The sequence below is a fragment of the Schistocerca gregaria genome, chromosome 3 (assembly GCF_023897955.1).
Source record: "Schistocerca gregaria isolate iqSchGreg1 chromosome 3, iqSchGreg1.2, whole genome shotgun sequence".
NCBI lineage: Eukaryota > Metazoa > Arthropoda > Insecta > Orthoptera > Acrididae > Schistocerca > Schistocerca gregaria.
The window spans coordinates 956,447,699-956,465,485 of NC_064922.1; the positions used below are offsets into that span (position 1 = coordinate 956,447,699).

The 17,787-nt window shown below is 43.1% G+C and overlaps 1 protein-coding gene across 2 annotated transcripts in view; it reads right to left on the reverse strand.

Moving 5' to 3' along the window:
* LOC126355952 (neprilysin-4-like) overlaps window positions 1-17,787 on the reverse strand; it is a 693,674-nt gene that overhangs the window by 74,380 nt on the left and 601,507 nt on the right. For both annotated transcript variants that reach the window (XM_050006541.1, XM_050006540.1), the window contains exon 10: window positions 14,833-14,977. In XM_050006541.1, the coding sequence (XP_049862498.1) occupies window positions 14,833-14,977 (145 nt within the window). The remainder of the gene's footprint in view (window positions 1-14,832; window positions 14,978-17,787) is intronic.

The following is a 17,787-nucleotide window of genomic DNA, read 5'->3' on the forward strand; positions in this document are numbered from 1 at the left end:
GATGAGTTTGGGTTAATGTTCTTACATCACATCAAAATACTTGCAGACGTGAGCTGACAAACTCCCCTCCCTAGGTGCGAAAAGGCATGAGGATACGACAAGAAGACAATTGTTGTATGCCAACGTTGTACAAGGTTGCAAACGGTTAAATTTTTCAAACATCCAGAGCGAAGCTATCTGGATTACATTACGGAGGCGTCGACGCGAGGTGGGCGGAAAGAATAATACGAGGGCTGTTCGGAAAGTAAGGAACGATAGGTGGCGAAAAGGAAACCACAGTGAAAATCAAAACTGTTTTATTTGCAACAGTTAACTACAACTTCCAGCTTCTTATCTCCATAGTCGCCGACCCGACTTAGCCGTTTGTCGTAGCGTTGTACTAACTTTCCAGTACCCTAGTTATAGAAGGCAGCCGCCAGTGCTTTCCGCCAATTCTCTACGCTGGCCTAAAGCTCGTTGTCTGTGCAGAAATGTTGTCTTCATAGCCAGCGGTTCATAGGCAGTGGTTCATGTGATCAGAGATGAAACTCAGAGGGAGACAATTAGGGGCTGTATTTTGGATAATCAAACGTTTGCAAGTGATAACGATGCAGCAGCATCTTCAGCGCCCCTCTTGAATGCGGCTCAGAATTGTCTTAAAGAAGAAAGCGCACGACAGTTATGTAATGTTAGCTGCATAGCTTCGGGCGAAATTTCTCACCAGGCCCACATACTTGGCGGAAGACACTATTGTTCTAGGTATCTTTACATGCTCACTGTGTGCTCAGAACTAAAAAGAACGGCGTAACGTGATCAACGGGCATACTAGAAACACTGCCCAACACACATGTGCAAAACTTCATCGGATTTTCACTGTCGTTCGCAATTCGCTACCGATCGTTCATTACTTCCCGAATAATCCCCTTCTTCACCACCGAGAGTGCGTCAGGGGAAAACACAAGACCGGCGCTTCTGAGAAGCCTGGCAGCGGACCTGGGCAGAAACGTAGTGGGTCAGGGCAGCTACACAGGATCACGTCAACTTCGTTACTCGATCAAAGAAACGCTATTAATAACGCAGCAACGCATGGCGAGAGCACTAACGAGTCCTATTGTATAACAAACTCGAGCAACCGTGGCAGAGTAAGAACCGCTGATAGCTTCGTAACACCAATACCAGTGGGGTATTGACAAATGACGTTGGGTAAACAGTACCCACCACTTCGCTGCATAAATACCCCACCATTTTAGCTCGTAAGGCAGTCGGTCAGATTTATGGTGTACATAATGTTAGCACTCGATTCTCTGGTTACAGTAAAGTCAAATCTGGCACGAGTCTGTTGTAGAATTCGTGCACGCTACTGAGCAACGCCAGCCTACTGGGAGAGATGGCTGTCTCGCCTCGATCACGAGTCGCAGAGTCGAACACCACAGCTTTTTGGTCTCACAGGCGTGTGGACGCGGAGGTCTTCCCTATAGTCGCGGGACAAGACACCAGCGTTCCTGCTACTTCGGCGGACTGACCACGGCCTACGTGAAAGGCAGACCAAGATCGTTGTACTACACTGCTACATGGCAACCGCCATCGCAGTCCAACAGATGAGGAAGAACGGCGGTGAATGCGAGGGGACAGCGCATCTCCCATAAAAATGAGCGGCTGGTATAGTCCACCACTCGCGCCTCCTTCACTCACTGCCACTGCGTGGCCTAGCAGCAGACTGCGACGAACGAGCATGCTGAGTCAGCTGCCTTGAGCGCACAGGAGGTCACGCGGTTCCACTACTCAAAACATTGATTGTAACTTACGGAAGTAAATAACTAATTCTCAGGCTTCTTTCGCTGCGCCTACCGACGACAACAGGTCACCACCATCCTTCCGAGGAAAGCCGGTAAGGAGCAAACTGGGAGTGTGTCTCTTGACATGGAACCATCTCTGGTACCGCCTCCCCAAGAGTCGTCCTCTTGCATCGAAATGTCGTGCTGTAGAAGATTTCTGATGATTAGATGAGTAGATCGTTTAACTGATGAAGAGCTGGTGAATGGAACTGGAGAGAAAATAAATTTGTGTTAAAACTTGACGAAAAGAAGGGACTAGTCGACAGGTCCCATCCTGAGGCTATAAAATAATCGGTTTGGTTATAGAGGGAAGTGTGGGGTGTAAGTTGTAGGCAGAGACAGCAGTAAGCAGCTTGAACTGGAGATAGTGTAGCATCATTTCCTGGTCGAGCCTGTGTGGTCTTTCTGTGGCGATTTTCTGAGCCAGAGTTGATATCCGGAGGAAGGAATTTTCTCCAGCCTGCACTTAATACGCAAGCCTTTCCCTAATCTTCCTGAATGGGTTGTGGATGGCATATAAAAGGGTGGTTCAAGGGCGAGTGATTTTCAGAGAACGGCAGACGTTTCTGAGGACCTGCTGGGAAATAAACGTTTGAAAAACTCTGAAATTGGGCAGTGTTTCGCAGTGGACTGAGTGGTTACCTCGCTCGGGGAACATCCTATGAAACTGTCCACGCGGTTTCTGAGTATAACTGGTGGAGCGTCCTGAACATTAAATAATTTTGTGGAGCGGTCTGGAGCTCGCGGAATGTTGTCGGCCGGCAGTCCTCTTGACTTGTAGAAGTTGTGTTCTCACTGGGGCGGAGGCGGTGTTTTCGAAGTGTATTTCAGAAATCTGAAGGCGATCCTTTGTGGTCGACCGAGTTATTTCTTGCAATAAGGAAAATTGAGACATTCTGAAAGTGCGTTTCCATTAGCAGGCGTGGATTTTGGGTTGATCCGTACTCTGTCTATAGGTAAGACTTGCCGTTTAGCGAGATGGAGACGCTCAATAGACAGAGACCTCACGTAAGATTTTGGAGCCAAGTAGTTCGCTGTACGATGGTGTTTAGAGGAAGAGTTCGTTGAAGCCAATAAGTTATGTATGTTCCGTTGAAATTTGGGTGTGGTGCTTTTATTTAATTCTTCATCTATTGACTCTGAGCTATATTCTTGTGTTTGTTGCTGTAGAGAGTGACATAACATTCAGATATCTCTGTGCGGTATTTTATTGTTTGTCTGTTTATTCCTTGGCTATTTTTGAGGAGAGAACACGGCTTGCTAATTCAGGAAGAGGGCTTCACATTTTATTGGTAGAAACTAATGTGCCCAGATGCTCGTCCCGTGGTATGTGTTGACAGCAGGAGGTCAGTGACAGAGGCTGAGAGACGGGATGTAGGTCTCCAGGACACTGTAGCTTGCCAGCCGATGTGGCCGTGCGGTTCTAGGCGCTTCAGTCTGGAACCGCGTGACCACTACGGTCGCAAGTTCGAATCCTGCCTCGGGCACGGATGTGTGTGATGTCCTTAAGTTAGATAGGTTTAAGTAGTTCTAAGTTCTAGGGGACTGATGACCACAGATGTTAAGTCTCATAGTGCTCAGAGCCATTTTGAACACTGTAGCTTGCGGAGGTCGGTTGCCGTGGGCGCTGCTCCACGCTTTGGCGGGAAATACGGTTTCGTCCTTGGAAGTCAATCTGCCGATAAGCCGTTGCATGTCCGTAGCGTGTCACTGAGTGTGACGAATTCATCTTCCCGTACGCAGATGTAAGGAAGGGCTGTTGCAGCTCGCAGCCTTACACTCCAGATTTTGTTGTCCAGTCAAATGCATCTTACCCGCCACTGAGCCTCGACGCGAAGGCATTGACCAATAAGTGGAACAAGGCTAGTAGCCGATACAAAGCCCTTGCGTGTTAAGATGCATTCTGTAAGCCAAGAATGGGAAATTTTTGCTGGGCTCCCCTGTATGCATGAAAACAAAGCAACATTTCGCTGGTCACTTTGGAAGCGGCTTTGAGTTATCCCTTGCACGCTGAGTTTTCTAAAAAGTGGGGAGTCGAGTTTAGAGGAGAATATTTTGGGACAGTTAGCGGTCCTGCCGTGGACGGAGAGACGCTTTTCGTCTTGGCCCCGATTGACGCCCACACCTGCTGACGCCGTTTGGGGACGATCTTTTATCCGGTGTCGATCAGCGCTGTCTGGCGCACGTTTGCTGAATTTGATGAAAGTGTCGCGTTTCGCATTAACGCTATACTCTTCATGAAAAGCTCAAAGTTTGCGACATTTTCTGCGCAGGTTGTGTTGCTTGATAATCGTATCCTCTCGTGGGTCGTGGACTCATTTACTTTGCATTTGCGAGCTGAACAGATTAGAGACACTTGTGGAGTTTCACAAGCAGTCTTGAACGTAAATGAGGTTCCTTCCCGCAGTGTTAGCATCACATTTGCGACTAAATTGAGCTCCTGGAGAGTTTCGTGTTTCAGTTATCTAGATGATTTCGTGGACGTTGTGTGGGAGCAGTTTTTCAGTCACATTTACGAGACTTTATGTTCCTTTCGCTGGAAGCTTATTTTCTGGAATTTTAATGCGATATGTATCGAGATTTTATAGTAAATAAATGACTTGAATCTCAGAACCAATCTATTCCCTCACAACTGACGTTGGTTAGGCGTGTAAGTAGGCTGTTTAGGTTTTTATGTTGGTAACGCCACGTAGCGCTCTGTATGAAAATCACTGACTGTGCTGTGTACAGTCTGTGGCTGGATGGACTCACTGTTGGAATATTCGCTATTGTAGTGTTGGCTAGTTGGATGGGAACAGCGCGTAGCGTTGCGCAGTTGGAGGTGAGCCGCCAGCAGTGGTGGACGTGGGGAGAGAGATGGCGGAGTTTTGAGAGGTTGCTATAAGCGGACGACCTGGAATGAGTCCGCCAGAAGAAGGAAATTTGTAAAGATATATATAACTTTATAGGCATAGCAAACGAAAGATTTTGATAGAGAACAAACAATGTATTTACCTTAATAGTGTTCAAAAGTCATCATATATATATATATATAGTGCCTTCAGTAGTTAGTTTGTTTAGCTGGCAGTATTGGCGCTCGCTGTATTGCAGTAGTTCGAGTAACGAAGATTTTTGCGAGGTAAGTGATTCATATAAGGTATAGATTATTGTTAGTCAGGGCCATTCTTTTGTAGGGATTATTGAAAATCAGATTCCATAAAAGTTCAGTGATGATGAGGATAAGTAAAGAGAGAGATGTCTGAGTACGTGCAGTATTGCTCAGCTGTTTGAAAATCAAATAACGTAGAAGTTTACCAGCACAGTTAGTAACAATTTTTCAAAGTGGACGTTTCAGGCGGCCCCTCTAAAAATAAATATACTCAGTTTATCTGCAATTATAATATGTTTGTCTCATTGTAACGGTGTTCCATTGCAACACCGTGTCTCATTGTCTGAACTGAAGATACTGCCCAAAAATTGGAATTTTAAACGTGAACTGTCAGTTTTTAAGTTCCTGGAGATATGGTCATAACAAGCTTTAAATTTTGTTAGTAAACATTGTCACAGTGTTAAGATCACAGTTCTAATATTTAGTTGAAATATTATTTATTCGTCAAGAAAGGAATATCTTTGATACGAGGAAAGGTGAGTAATTTCTCCTCCGCTATGTAGACCAAACTGAGAAGGTGAACACATTTTGAAAAATGTGAATTCATGGACACGCTAATTATAATTATTGTAAGGTGAACTATTTTTGCGTGTGTTTCGCTAGAAACATTAGTGTAATGCAAAATTGGGTTTACATGATTCGAAATTGTCTAAGTGAGCTGTAAAATAGAAATAAATTTTAGTATGTCGTTAGCGGCCACCTTTCTTTCCGTAAATAAGTGGTATGTAGTAACCGTTCATCCAGAGAAGTATTCTGGAAATTAAATTAGCAGTAAGTTAGGAGATGATGTGCTTACAGGCTGAATGATGCACAGGAGCGAAATCGTCAGTCTTCGGGGAGATACGAGTTTGCGCAAATAGCGTAATCACTTGTGCCGCGGTCGGGAGTTCATCAGCGGGCGTAATGGGCGCTATGATTACGCAGCGAGGCGGGCGATTACTTCAATTATCGCCGCTGTGGCTCACTAAGCCGGCGCACGTGGCCGCAGGGCCAGCGGGACAGACCGCTCCGTGCAGACTGCCAGCCGGGGTGGTTTCCCTGGTCATGGCTGACGATATTCCAGGGCAGCGGCCAATTATTCACCATCGTAGCTGCTGAAACAACGGCATCGAAGCCCGCGGTAATCTCATGCTACTGTCCCTCTGTTGTGCTCGACTAAATGAAGAGTCCCACAGAATACAGTCCGCCTGCTTTTGTTTATTTATTTCTCTCTCCAGTTCGTCTTTGTTAGTTTATTTAACATCAGCTAAGAGCAAGATTATTAAAGAAGAGTCGACACCCAATGTTCATGGTTGCGACATAAAGCAGACTATATTAGTTTCATGTCAATTACATATCAAATCTTGGAACAATAAGAGATGTACATAAATGATCGTCCACTTGGATTGTCAAATATGTGTTAGTTTTCGTTTTTACAGGTTATACTCGTACAATTGCAGGATGAAATGTTTCAAGACAGCAACAGCTGCTTGAAGGAAAATGGATTATCATTAACTTTTGGTAAGACTCAGTATGTACAGTTTAGGTCTTCTCATAGACCTCCACAAGCTATAAAAATGGTTTACTCAGACAGTGAAATATGAGAAGTAAATAATGCTGTGTTTCTGGTATTAAGGAGGAATCGCATTCATAATAATAAAACACCCTAGAATTAATTAAGCATCACAGTTCAACTACATTTTCGATACGTATGATTAGTGCGTTAAGTGATTTAAAAATGAAGAAACAAGCTTAACCTGTATATTCACTTTCACTAATGAGCTATGTGATCATCTCTGGAGAACTTACAGACATAGTATTTTCACCACACGGAAGTATGTTATAAGAATGATATCTCGTACAGGTATCAGTATCTCTTACAGAGAATTCATCAAACAAATCGGTAACTTGAGAAATGTTTTTCAATACATATATTTACAATACATATATATAGATGGGTAGATCACATAACTAATGAGGAGGTATTGAATAGAATTGGGGAGAAGAGGAGTTTGTGGCACAACTTGACAAGAAGAAGGGACCGGTTGGTAGGACATGGTCTGAGGCATCAAGGGATCACAAATATAGCATTGGAGGGCAGCGTGGAGGGTAAACATCGTAGAGGGAGACCAAGAGATGAATACACTAAGCAGATTCAGAAGGATGTAGGTTGCAGTAAGTACTGGGAGATGAAGAAGCTTGCACAGGATAGAGTAGCATGGAGAACTGCATCAAATCAGTCTCAGGACTGAAGACAACAACAACAACATTTTTACTGATGATCTTTGCTGTAACTTACGTTTCTTTTTCCTTAAAAGAATAAAATATACGAAGCATGAATGTAATTCTGGAACCAAAGAGATCTTCAAATACTATTCCTTTTACCATCTTAAGCTTACTGCAATCGATTAAAGGGTATTTTGCACCATCTTCAATTAATGTTAGTAAGCTTAACACAAAAATCAATGATAACTGATTATAACACCTGTTATATAAGATGGCCATGCAAATAAACATATCAAAGACACCTTCTACAGTGACATCAAGGGCTTAACATTACTACAGGAACGAGTCAGTTACATGGGTACACGTATGTACAGCAATCTTCAAAAATGGTTCAAATAGCTCTGAGCACTATGGGACTTAACATCTATGGTCATCAGTCCCCTAGAACGTAGAACTACTTAAACCTAACTAACCTAAGGACAGCACACAACACCCAGTCATCACCAGCAATCTTCCAGAAGATCTTAAAGAGTTGTGAGTAATGGTGTGGCGTTAAGAAAAAAATTAAAAAAAAATCTGTTTGGAAACTCCTCCTCCATTGACATGAAAACTTCACAGAAACTCTAATAAAAATGAATGTCTTAGGTTATTTCGCAGTTCATGTTGGCTCAGTAATATAATAGTATGTCATAGAGATAAGTCTTGGATTTAAATATGATATACATTCTTTATTCCTTTCCACAACCTAAACACCCATCAATGCGGTATACATGAAGTCTGATTGATGTGATGCAATGTAGCGTAAAATGAAGGATAAAGTTTAATGTCTCATCAACATAATGATTACTGCAGCAACGTCGATTCTACTACTATCTTATCAAAGATTCTAGAGACAATTTTAGGGAAATCACAAACAACCAAAATTAGGAAAATCAGATTTTATTTTCACCCACTATTAGAAATTGATAGCTAACGTCCGACGAATCAGCAGAGGCAGAAGGACGTTGCTCTCTTTCTCTTTTCTCGTTTTTTTTTTTTTTTTTTGTTTGAGATTGGTTGTGTTGTGTGAGATGTGATAGGAAGCCGAAAGTTGGGGTGATTTACTATGGAATCAGTTCAGACATTGTCGCGATTTAAAAAGTGTATTAGTGTTGTTGTTGTTGTCTTCAGTCCTGAGACTGGTTTGATGCAGCTCTCCATGCTACCCTATCCTGTGCAAGTTTCTTCATCTCCCGGTACCTACTGCACCCTACATCCTTCTGAATCTGCTTAGTGTATTCATCTCTTGGTCTCCCTCTACGATTTTTACCCTCCACGCTGCCCTCCAATGCTAAATTTGTGATCCCTTCATGCCTCAGAACATGTCCTACCAACCGGTCCCTTCTTCTCGTCAAGTTGTGCCACAAACTCCACTTCTTCCCAATTCTATTCAATACCTCTTCATTAGTTATGTGATCTACCCATCTAATCTTCATCATTCTTCTGTAGCTCCACATTTCGAAAGCTTCTTTTCTCTTCCTGTCCAAACTATTTATCGTCCATGTTTCACTTACATACATGGCTACACTCCATACAAATACTTTCATAAAAGACTTCCTGACACTTAAATCTATACTCGATGTTAACAAATTTCTCTTCTTCAGAAACGCTTTCCTTGCCATTGCCAGTCTACATTTTATATCCTCTCTACTTAGACCATCATCAGTTATTTTGCTCCCCAAATAGCAAAACTCCTTTACTACTGTAAGTGACGCACCTCCTAACGTAATTCCCTCATCATCACCCAACTTAATTTGACTGCATTCCATTATCCTCGTTTTGCTTTTGTTGATGTTCATCTTATATCCTCCTTTCAAGACAATGTCCATTCCGTTCAACTCCTCTTCCAAGTCCTTTGCTGTCTCTGACAGAATTACAATGTCATCGGCGAACCTCAAAGTTTTTATTTCTTCTCCATGGATTTTAATACCTACTCCGAATTTTTCATTTGTTTCCTTTACTGCTTACTCAATATAAAAATTGAATAACATTGGGGAGATGCTACAACCCTGTCTCACTCCCTTCCCAACCACTGCTTCCCTTTCATGTCCTCGACTCTGATAACTGCCACCTGGTTTCTGTACAAATTGTAAATAGCCTTTCGCTCCCTGTATTTTACCCCTGTCACCTTTATAATTTGGAAGAGAGCATTCCAGGCAACATTGTCAAAAGCTTTCTCTAAGTCTACAAATGCTAGATACATGGGTTTGCCTTTTCTTAATCTTTCTTCTAAGATAAGTCGTAAGGTCAGTATTGCCTCATGTGTTCCAACATTTCTACGGAATCCAAACTGATGTTCCCCGAGGTCGGCTTCTACCAGTTTTTCCATTTGTCTGTAAATAATTCGCGTTAGTATTTTGCAGATGTGACTTATTAAACTGATAGTTAGGTAATTTTCACATCTGTCAACACCTGCTTTCTTTGGGATTGGAATTATTATATTCTTCTTGAAGTCTGAGGGTATTTCGCCTGTCTCGTACATCTTGCTCACCAGCTGGTAGAGCTTTGTCAGGACTGGCTCTCCCAAGGCCGTCAGTAGTTCTAATGGGATGTTGTCTACGCCTGGGGCCTTGTTTCGAGTCAGGTCTTTCAGTGCTCTGTCAAACTCTTCACGCAGTATCGTATCTCCCATTTCATCTTCATCTATATCCTCCTCCATTTTCATAATATTGTCCTCAAGTGCATCGCCCTTGTATAGACTCTCTATATACTCTTTCCACCTTTCTGCTTTCCCCTCTTTGCTTAAAACTGGGTTTCCATCTGAGCTCTTGATATTCATACAAGTGGCTCTCTTTTCTCCAAAGGTCTCTTTAATTTTCCTGTAGGCGGTATCTATCTTACCCCTAGTGAGATAAGCCTCTACATCCTTACATTTGTCCTCTAGCCATCCCTGCTTCGCCATTTTGCACTTCCTGTCGATCTCATTTTTGAAACGTTTGTATTCCTTTTTGCCTGCTTCATTTACTGCATTTTTATATTTTCTCCTTTCATCAATTAAATTCAATATTTCTTCAGTTACGCAAGGATTTCTGCTAGCCCCCGTCTTTTTACCTAGTTGATAGTCTGCTGCTTCACTACTTCATTCCTCAGAGCTACCCATTCTTCTTCTACTGTACTTCTTTCCCCCACTGCTGTCAATTGTTCCCTTATGCTCTCCCTGAAACTCTGTACAACCTCTGGTTTAGTCAGCTTATCCAGATCCCATCTCCTTAAATTCCCACCTTTTTGCAGTTTCTTCAATTTTAATCTGCAGTTCATAACCAATAGATTGTGGTCAGAGTCCACATTTGCCCCTGGAAATGTCTTACAATTTATAACCTGGTTTCTAAATCTCTGTCTTACCATTATGTAATCTATCTGATACCTTTAAGTATTCTTCCATGTATACAACCTTCTTTTACGCTTCTTGAACCAAGTGTTAGCTATGATTGAGTTGTGCTCTGTGCAAAATTCTACCAGGCGGCTTCCTTTTTCATTTCTTAGCCCCAATCCATATTCACCTACTACGTTTCCTTCTCTCCCTTTTCCTACATTACAATTCCAGTCACCCATGACTATTAAATTTTCGTCTCCCTTCACTGTCTGAATAATTTCTTTTGTCTCATCATACGTTTCATCAATTTCTGCATCATCTGCAGAGCTAGTTGACATATAAACTTGTACTACTGTAGTAGGCGTGGGCTTCGTGTCTGTCTTGGCCACAATAATGCGTTCACTATGTTGTTTGTAGTAGCTTACCCGCATTCCTATTTTTTTATTCATTATTATACCTACTCCTGCATTACCTCTGTTTGATTTTGTATTTATAACCCTGTATTCACCTGACCAAAAGTCTTGTTCCTCGTACCACCGAACTTCACTAATTCCCACTATATCTAGCTTTAACCTATCCATTTCCCTTTTTAAATTTTCTAACCTACCTGCTCGAGTAAGGGATCTGACATTCCACGCTCTGATCCGTAGAACTCCAGTTTTATTTCTCCTGATAACAACGTCCTCTTGAGTAGTTCCCACCCGGAGATCCGAATGGTGGACTATTTTACCTCCGGAATATTTTACCCAAGAGGACGCCATCATCATTTAACCATACAGTAAAGCTGCATGCCCCCGGGAAAAATTACTGCTGTAGTTTCCCCTTGGTTTCAGCCGTTCGCAGTACCAGCACAGCAAGGCCGTTTTGGTTATTGTTACAAGGCCAGAGCAGTCAGTCATCCAGACTGTTGCCCCTGCAACTACTGAAAAGGCTGCTGCCCCTCTTCAGGAACCACACGTTTGTCTGGCCTCTCAACAGATAGCCCTCCGTTGTGGTTGCATCTACGGTACGGCCATCTGTATCGCTGAGGCACGCAAGCCTCCCCACCGACAGCAAGGTCCTTGGTTCATGGTGGGGGGGGGGGGGGGGGGGGGGAGTGTATTAGTGACTATGTTTATTGTGTTTGAACTGGCTCCAGATCAAAACACAGTGACTATGTACATTGTGTTTTGATCTGGAGCCAGTTAACACCTGTGTCCGTTATTTCTGTGTACTACCTAGAGGCTAAATTAGATGTCCATCAGTGCAATCATAAAGATGAAAATTCACGACTGAAACTCTAAATATTTCAGTTATTTGTGTTAATGGCGTGATATCCAACGGATTTTTACTGCCACAAAATGAAACGTTTGTGAATATTTATTGGGTTTGATTTTTACGAAGAATCTGGACGGACGAGATAACTGTTAGCCCTCTGTTCTATCTCATATGAAGCAAAACAGGAAAGTAAATGGCACAGAAAATTGGGATAGAAAAACTTACGAGAGTTTACGGTAAAATCTGCAGCATCTGCAGTAACAAATGTATACTCACATACACGCAAACCAGGCATTATAACACAGTTATCAATGCTGAAATCTTGTAAGCTATGAAAATCATTAAAATCCACAGAAAAGACTGTCTAGGAGATAACCAAAACGAAGAAAGCAAAATTCGAAGAGATATAGTCGGCCCAAAAGAGCAGAAGCCTGATACAGAATACAATCCCTAAAAACAATACAAAAACTGTGGAATCTCGCGGAAGACACCAGAAAGAGAAGACTTCAATTTTACGGGCATACCCACAGACTCCCAACAACTCGCAACAGTGCGACGTACATATACAAAACCATATTCAGGATACAGCAGGTAAAAAATGATCCATTAAAGGCTTGTGTATGTCCATAATACATTTTCAATAGAAACTTACACAGGCAAAAATTTACAAATGTGAATTACTGCCAGAGGACTAAGTCACCACCAGACTAGGGGCAAAGTGGACTGAAGAAAGAAAAAGAATTCGTGGAGAAAAGATGAGAGCTGCTTGGAAACTCTGAAGATTGAGACATTAAAGACTTTGCTTACTTTGATATGGTCCAATCGCACCTAATGATAATAATAGTATTAATAATAACAGAAACAATAAAATAAAAAACCAGAAAACCTGAAAAAAGGATTTTCTAGACCGTGATTAGAGCCAAATTTATCGTGATAATCCCAAGCATTTTTAGTGATACTGAGTTTAAATATAAGGTTTCCTATTGGAAAGAGAAAAAAGCGTAATATCAAGATGAAAATAGTTCTAAGTTTCCAATCATGACCAACGTTTATGAAACAGTGTCGGATAAATGTCTAAACAATATGACCCGAACCGTCTTCCATCTGACATTGTTCCTACTGCGTATGCTGCTAAACGCCTATAAGACGGCAACCATTCGTACACCCGTGTCCCGCAGGTGGCCATCCGTCATGCTTCATTCTCTGCAGCCAGCTTACACACCGACAAGACTGTCACTGACCAGCGCTTGCCTCGTGTATAAATAAAAATACTGGATAGCAACCAAACAGATCCATTTGTGTCCACAGGATTTTTATGAGGCACCACGAGAAGCACCAGGCTTGCCGACAGCAGCACCAAAATCACGAGTGCGGAATTGCTGTCGCCGGTACTGCTTCATCTTCGCGTAACATGTACCTGCAACCATATTTACGCTGGTGCACGACCGTGGAATTCCAATCCACATCTAACTCTCCACGGCCGATGTTCCTGGGCATTACACCAACCGCTGCCACCTCCAGGATGGCACATCATAGTGTTTCGTGCAATCAGAGACAACTAGTGCACCGAGTGAAACTTAAACTGTGACTCTACTATTTATTTCAGTCGCCGTTAACTGTATACAATATTTATTGTTACTATTGCAGTTTCGGCCTTATGGCGATTTTCAAGTAATACTGCAAAAGTTATCTAAACACAAAAATACAAAAGTGAAGCACACCGTGTATATACATAGTTACGCAAACATTTCATTAAGAAAGTAGCTCAATTATAAAAAATTGGGGATAAATGCACATTACTTACATTCTGTCAGAATATAAAACTATCTGACATGAGTACATGTCATCGTCAAAATGCAACCTTTTGACTGTGAGAGTCCCACAAGATCCGATGAGTACGACACTTGCTACGTGCACAGGCAGTATCTTTAGTAAATGTATTTTCGCGCCAACTGACTTAGCTCCACATGTTGTCAGTGCACCTGTACTTGTATGTGTGGCAGATTATTAGAACGATGGTAACATCGACAGTTCAGTATATATTTAACAACATATTACGATGTAATAAGTGTCGTACTTATCGGATGCCGTTTTATTTTATTCTCGTATTGACCATGTAGGATCACTTAACAATTCAATTCCTTTTCTTTCTTTGTTGGTACTTTCTATTTCCCAGTACTCCCGCATTGTCTCCCGACGTTGTCTTTCCCCTTTTCTGCCCATATTGTTCGCAATTTTTTATTTCTTCTGCATTGAAAGCCTTTTAAAATCAGTGTAGTAAATATGCCGTTCTATTTTATTCAGTTTTACCGACTGGAGGCATGATGTTGAAGCACGTTTTCGAAGAACGCGGTTACAAGGGAAATAATTACGATTTTTTAAATAGTATTATTTATATTATTATTTTCATTAATTCCATAAGGCGATGAAGGTTTCCTCCTTCAAAAAACGAGTCAATTCTACCACTTTTCCATTGCGAAGGTGGTTGAGTTTGTATTTTAACACCGATTTTAACATGTACAAGCCCTTATCTATCTTGAATACAATCAAAGGTAATTATTTATTAGACCCAGACTATTTAATCAAGTGGGTACACGAAAAGGAAATAATTGGAGCTCCTGAGTTACTAGCACATTACATTCCATCGAGAAAAGCAAGTAGTAATGAGGTAACAGGTATTGGCTTGCCTTTGGCATGAATATGTTCTGTCAACAATTGTTCACACTAATGTGGCACAAAGCTGGGATGCTAATGCAAGTTCTGCCAGACTTACTGTTTTCATAAAGGCTATGTTTTAAAATGGTGACTGATGTATATTGCGTTCCCCAAGTAAGTGGCAATGTGAGGTAAAGTGACGGCTGATTATTCAAGAATTTTACAGGGAACTGAAGATTTGAGACGTCGGGTGGAAGGAAGGATTGACGAGTTTCCGGGACACGGGGCCCACGGTTAGCAGGGCAGTCGTCCGGGCGGCTGCCGCACTCGCGTTGTTCCCTACTTAGTGCAGGCAGCAGCCACCCAGCGTTTGGAGTGCGAGCGAAGCCGTGGTTACTCACCCAGCCGCAGGGGATCAGTGGCGGCGATGAGGGAGGCCAGCTTCTGCAGGTAGCTGGCGTCCATCACGACGACGACGTCGGAGCTCGGGTTGAGCGTCACGTTGGTGTTCTGCAGGACCGCGTCCAGGTAGCGCGTCCAGTTCATCTGCGGGCGTCGAGGTGACATCTCAGAATGGCCCAAAACATTAGGATCAGAGTTTTACAGATGCGCCGGCTGATTCGGAAAGTGGTACAGCATTAAGCGAGGGACCGTTTTTTAACAAACTTTGGGGAGGTAACAATGACTGAATTTCAGATCCGCCTGTTTTGCAGACTACAGTATTTTTTGCTCTTCTTTATACATGCTCAAATATGTTTCAGTGACTTTGTGCCATTATCAGCGGTTCCTTTTATTCATTTGTATAAAATGTAGACATGTTTTAAGTACTAAGTATTCTAGAGAAATTAAGCGTAAAACAGACTTTGTCTGGTACTGCTATAAAGTTAATTTTCCTACTTTGTTCGGTTCTGTATAACCCTCTTTACGTTACTATACATTGGTAGCTTGTCATTTGAAGCAATTTTACTGTGGGTTTGGCTGCTGAGTTAAAATTTTGTCCATAAATGTAATCTTGTTGCACGAAAGTACACTCTGAGAAAAAGAACAAAAAAAAAAAAACCACGGAGGAATGGGATGGAATTCTGTAGATATGACGTACATTTAGAGACAGAGGATTACAATTTCAGAAAAATTTGATTATTTATACAAGAGAAAGAGCTTCACAAATTGAGCAAGTCAATAAGGCGCTAGCCGCCTCTGGCCTTTATGCAAGAAGTTATTAGGTTTGGCACTGGTTATTGGATGTTTTCCTGAAGGATACGCTTCTTAATTCTTTCCAATCGACGCGTTAGATCGTCAAAATTGCGAGCTGATTGAAGGGTCCTGCCCGTATTACTCCAAATGTTCTCTACTGGAGAGAGATCCGGCGACCTTGCAGGAAAAAGTAGGGTTTGGCAAGCACGAAGACAAACAGTAGAACCTCCCACGGTGTGCGAGTGGGCATTATCTCGGTGAAATGTTGCCCAGGATGGATTGCCGTGAAGGGCAACGAAGCGGGACGTAGTATGTCGTTGACTTAGCTCTGTGCTGCAAGGGCGCTGCGGATGACTAGGAATTCTTCTGGGAAATGAAGCGGTACTCCAGGACGCCACTGCTGGTTGTCTAGCTGTGTGGGAGGCGACGGTCAGGCTGGCGTCCCACTGCTGTCCTCGTCGCCTCCACACACGTCTCTGCTCGTCATCGGGGCTCAGTTCGAAGTGGCACTCATCAGCCGAGTGTGCCCCACACCACTGAAAATGGACTTTTGGTGTACAAAAGCCAATAGTAGCCACAACGGATGCCGTGAGCTCAGTATCCTTTTCGAGAGCCGCCTACTAACGGCCTCTGAGGTCACTGAAGCACCAGTGGCACGCCGAATCGCTAATGATGGATCCGGTGCTGTGGGTGGCTCTCTGACTGTTTTTCGCTCCTCACGTTTTGTGGTCTCTCTAGGTCGATCGCTCTCTTCTTGACGTTATGTTCAGTCATGCTTTACCCATTCCTGCCAACGTTGTGGAATATCGACATCGCTCCTATTCAGATGTCGAAACATTCTCCGAATACTCCAACCGGCTACTTTGAGCCCAACTACATGTCCTCTCTCAAATGCTCACATCTGCGTATACTGATCACGCGCCTGTCTGCGAGGCATGGTTACTGTCCAATCGACTGAACGGAACGAAATTGGCAAAGATGCTACACCCTGGTACTGACATGTCCCCTGTTTACTATCCTTGTCAGCTGTACGGTGAAACTGCGCTGCAGCGTCACACATACACTATATGATCAGAAGTATTCGGACACCTGGGTAAAAATGACTTACAAGTTCTTGGCGTCCTCCATCGGCAATGTTGGAATTCAATATGGTGTTCGCCCACCCTTAGCCTTGATGATAGCTTCCACTCTCGAAGACATACGTTCAATCAGATGCTGGAAGGTTTCTTGGAGAAAGACAGCCCATTCTTCGCGGAGTGCTGCAAAGAGGAGAGATATCGATGTCGGTCGGTAAAGCCTGGCACGAAGTCGACGTTCCAAGATATCCCAAAAGTGTTCTATGGGATTCAGGTCAGGACTCTGTACAGTTTAGTCCATTACAGGGATGTCATTGTCGTGTAACCACTCTCCCACATCGTGCTGAAAGACGCAATCGCCATCCCCGGATTGGTCTTCAACAGTCGGAAGCAAGAAGATGCTTAAAACATAAATGTAGGCCTGTGCCACGCAAACCAACATGGGGTGCAAGCCTCCTCCGTAAAACCACGACCACACCATAACACCACCGCCTCCGAATTTCACTGTTGGCACTACACACGCTGGCATATGACGTTCACCGAGTATTTGCCACACCCAGACCCTGTCATCGGATCACCACATTGTGTACTGTGATTCGTCACTCCACACAACGTTTTTCCACTGTTCAATCGTCTAATATTACACGAGGCGAGGCGTCGTTTGGCATTCATGGGCGTGATGTGTGGCTTATGAGCAGCCGCTCGACCATGAAATCCAAGTTCTCACCTCCCGCCTAACTGTCATTGTACTTGCAGTGGATCCTGATGCGGTTTGGAATTCCTGTGTGATGGTCTGGATAGATTGCCTGTTACCCATTACGACCGTCTTCAACTGTCGGTGGTCTTTGTCAGTCAACAGATGACGTCGGCGTGTACGCTTTCGTGCTGTACGCGTCCCTTCACGTTTCAACTTCACTATCACATCGGGAACAGTGGACCTAGGGTGTTTACGAATGTGGAAATCTCGCGTACAGACTTATGACACAAGTGAAACCCAATCGCCTGACCACGTTCGAAGTCCGTGAGTTCCGTGGAGCGCACCATTCTGCTCTCTCACGATGTCTTAATGACTACTGAGGTCGCTGA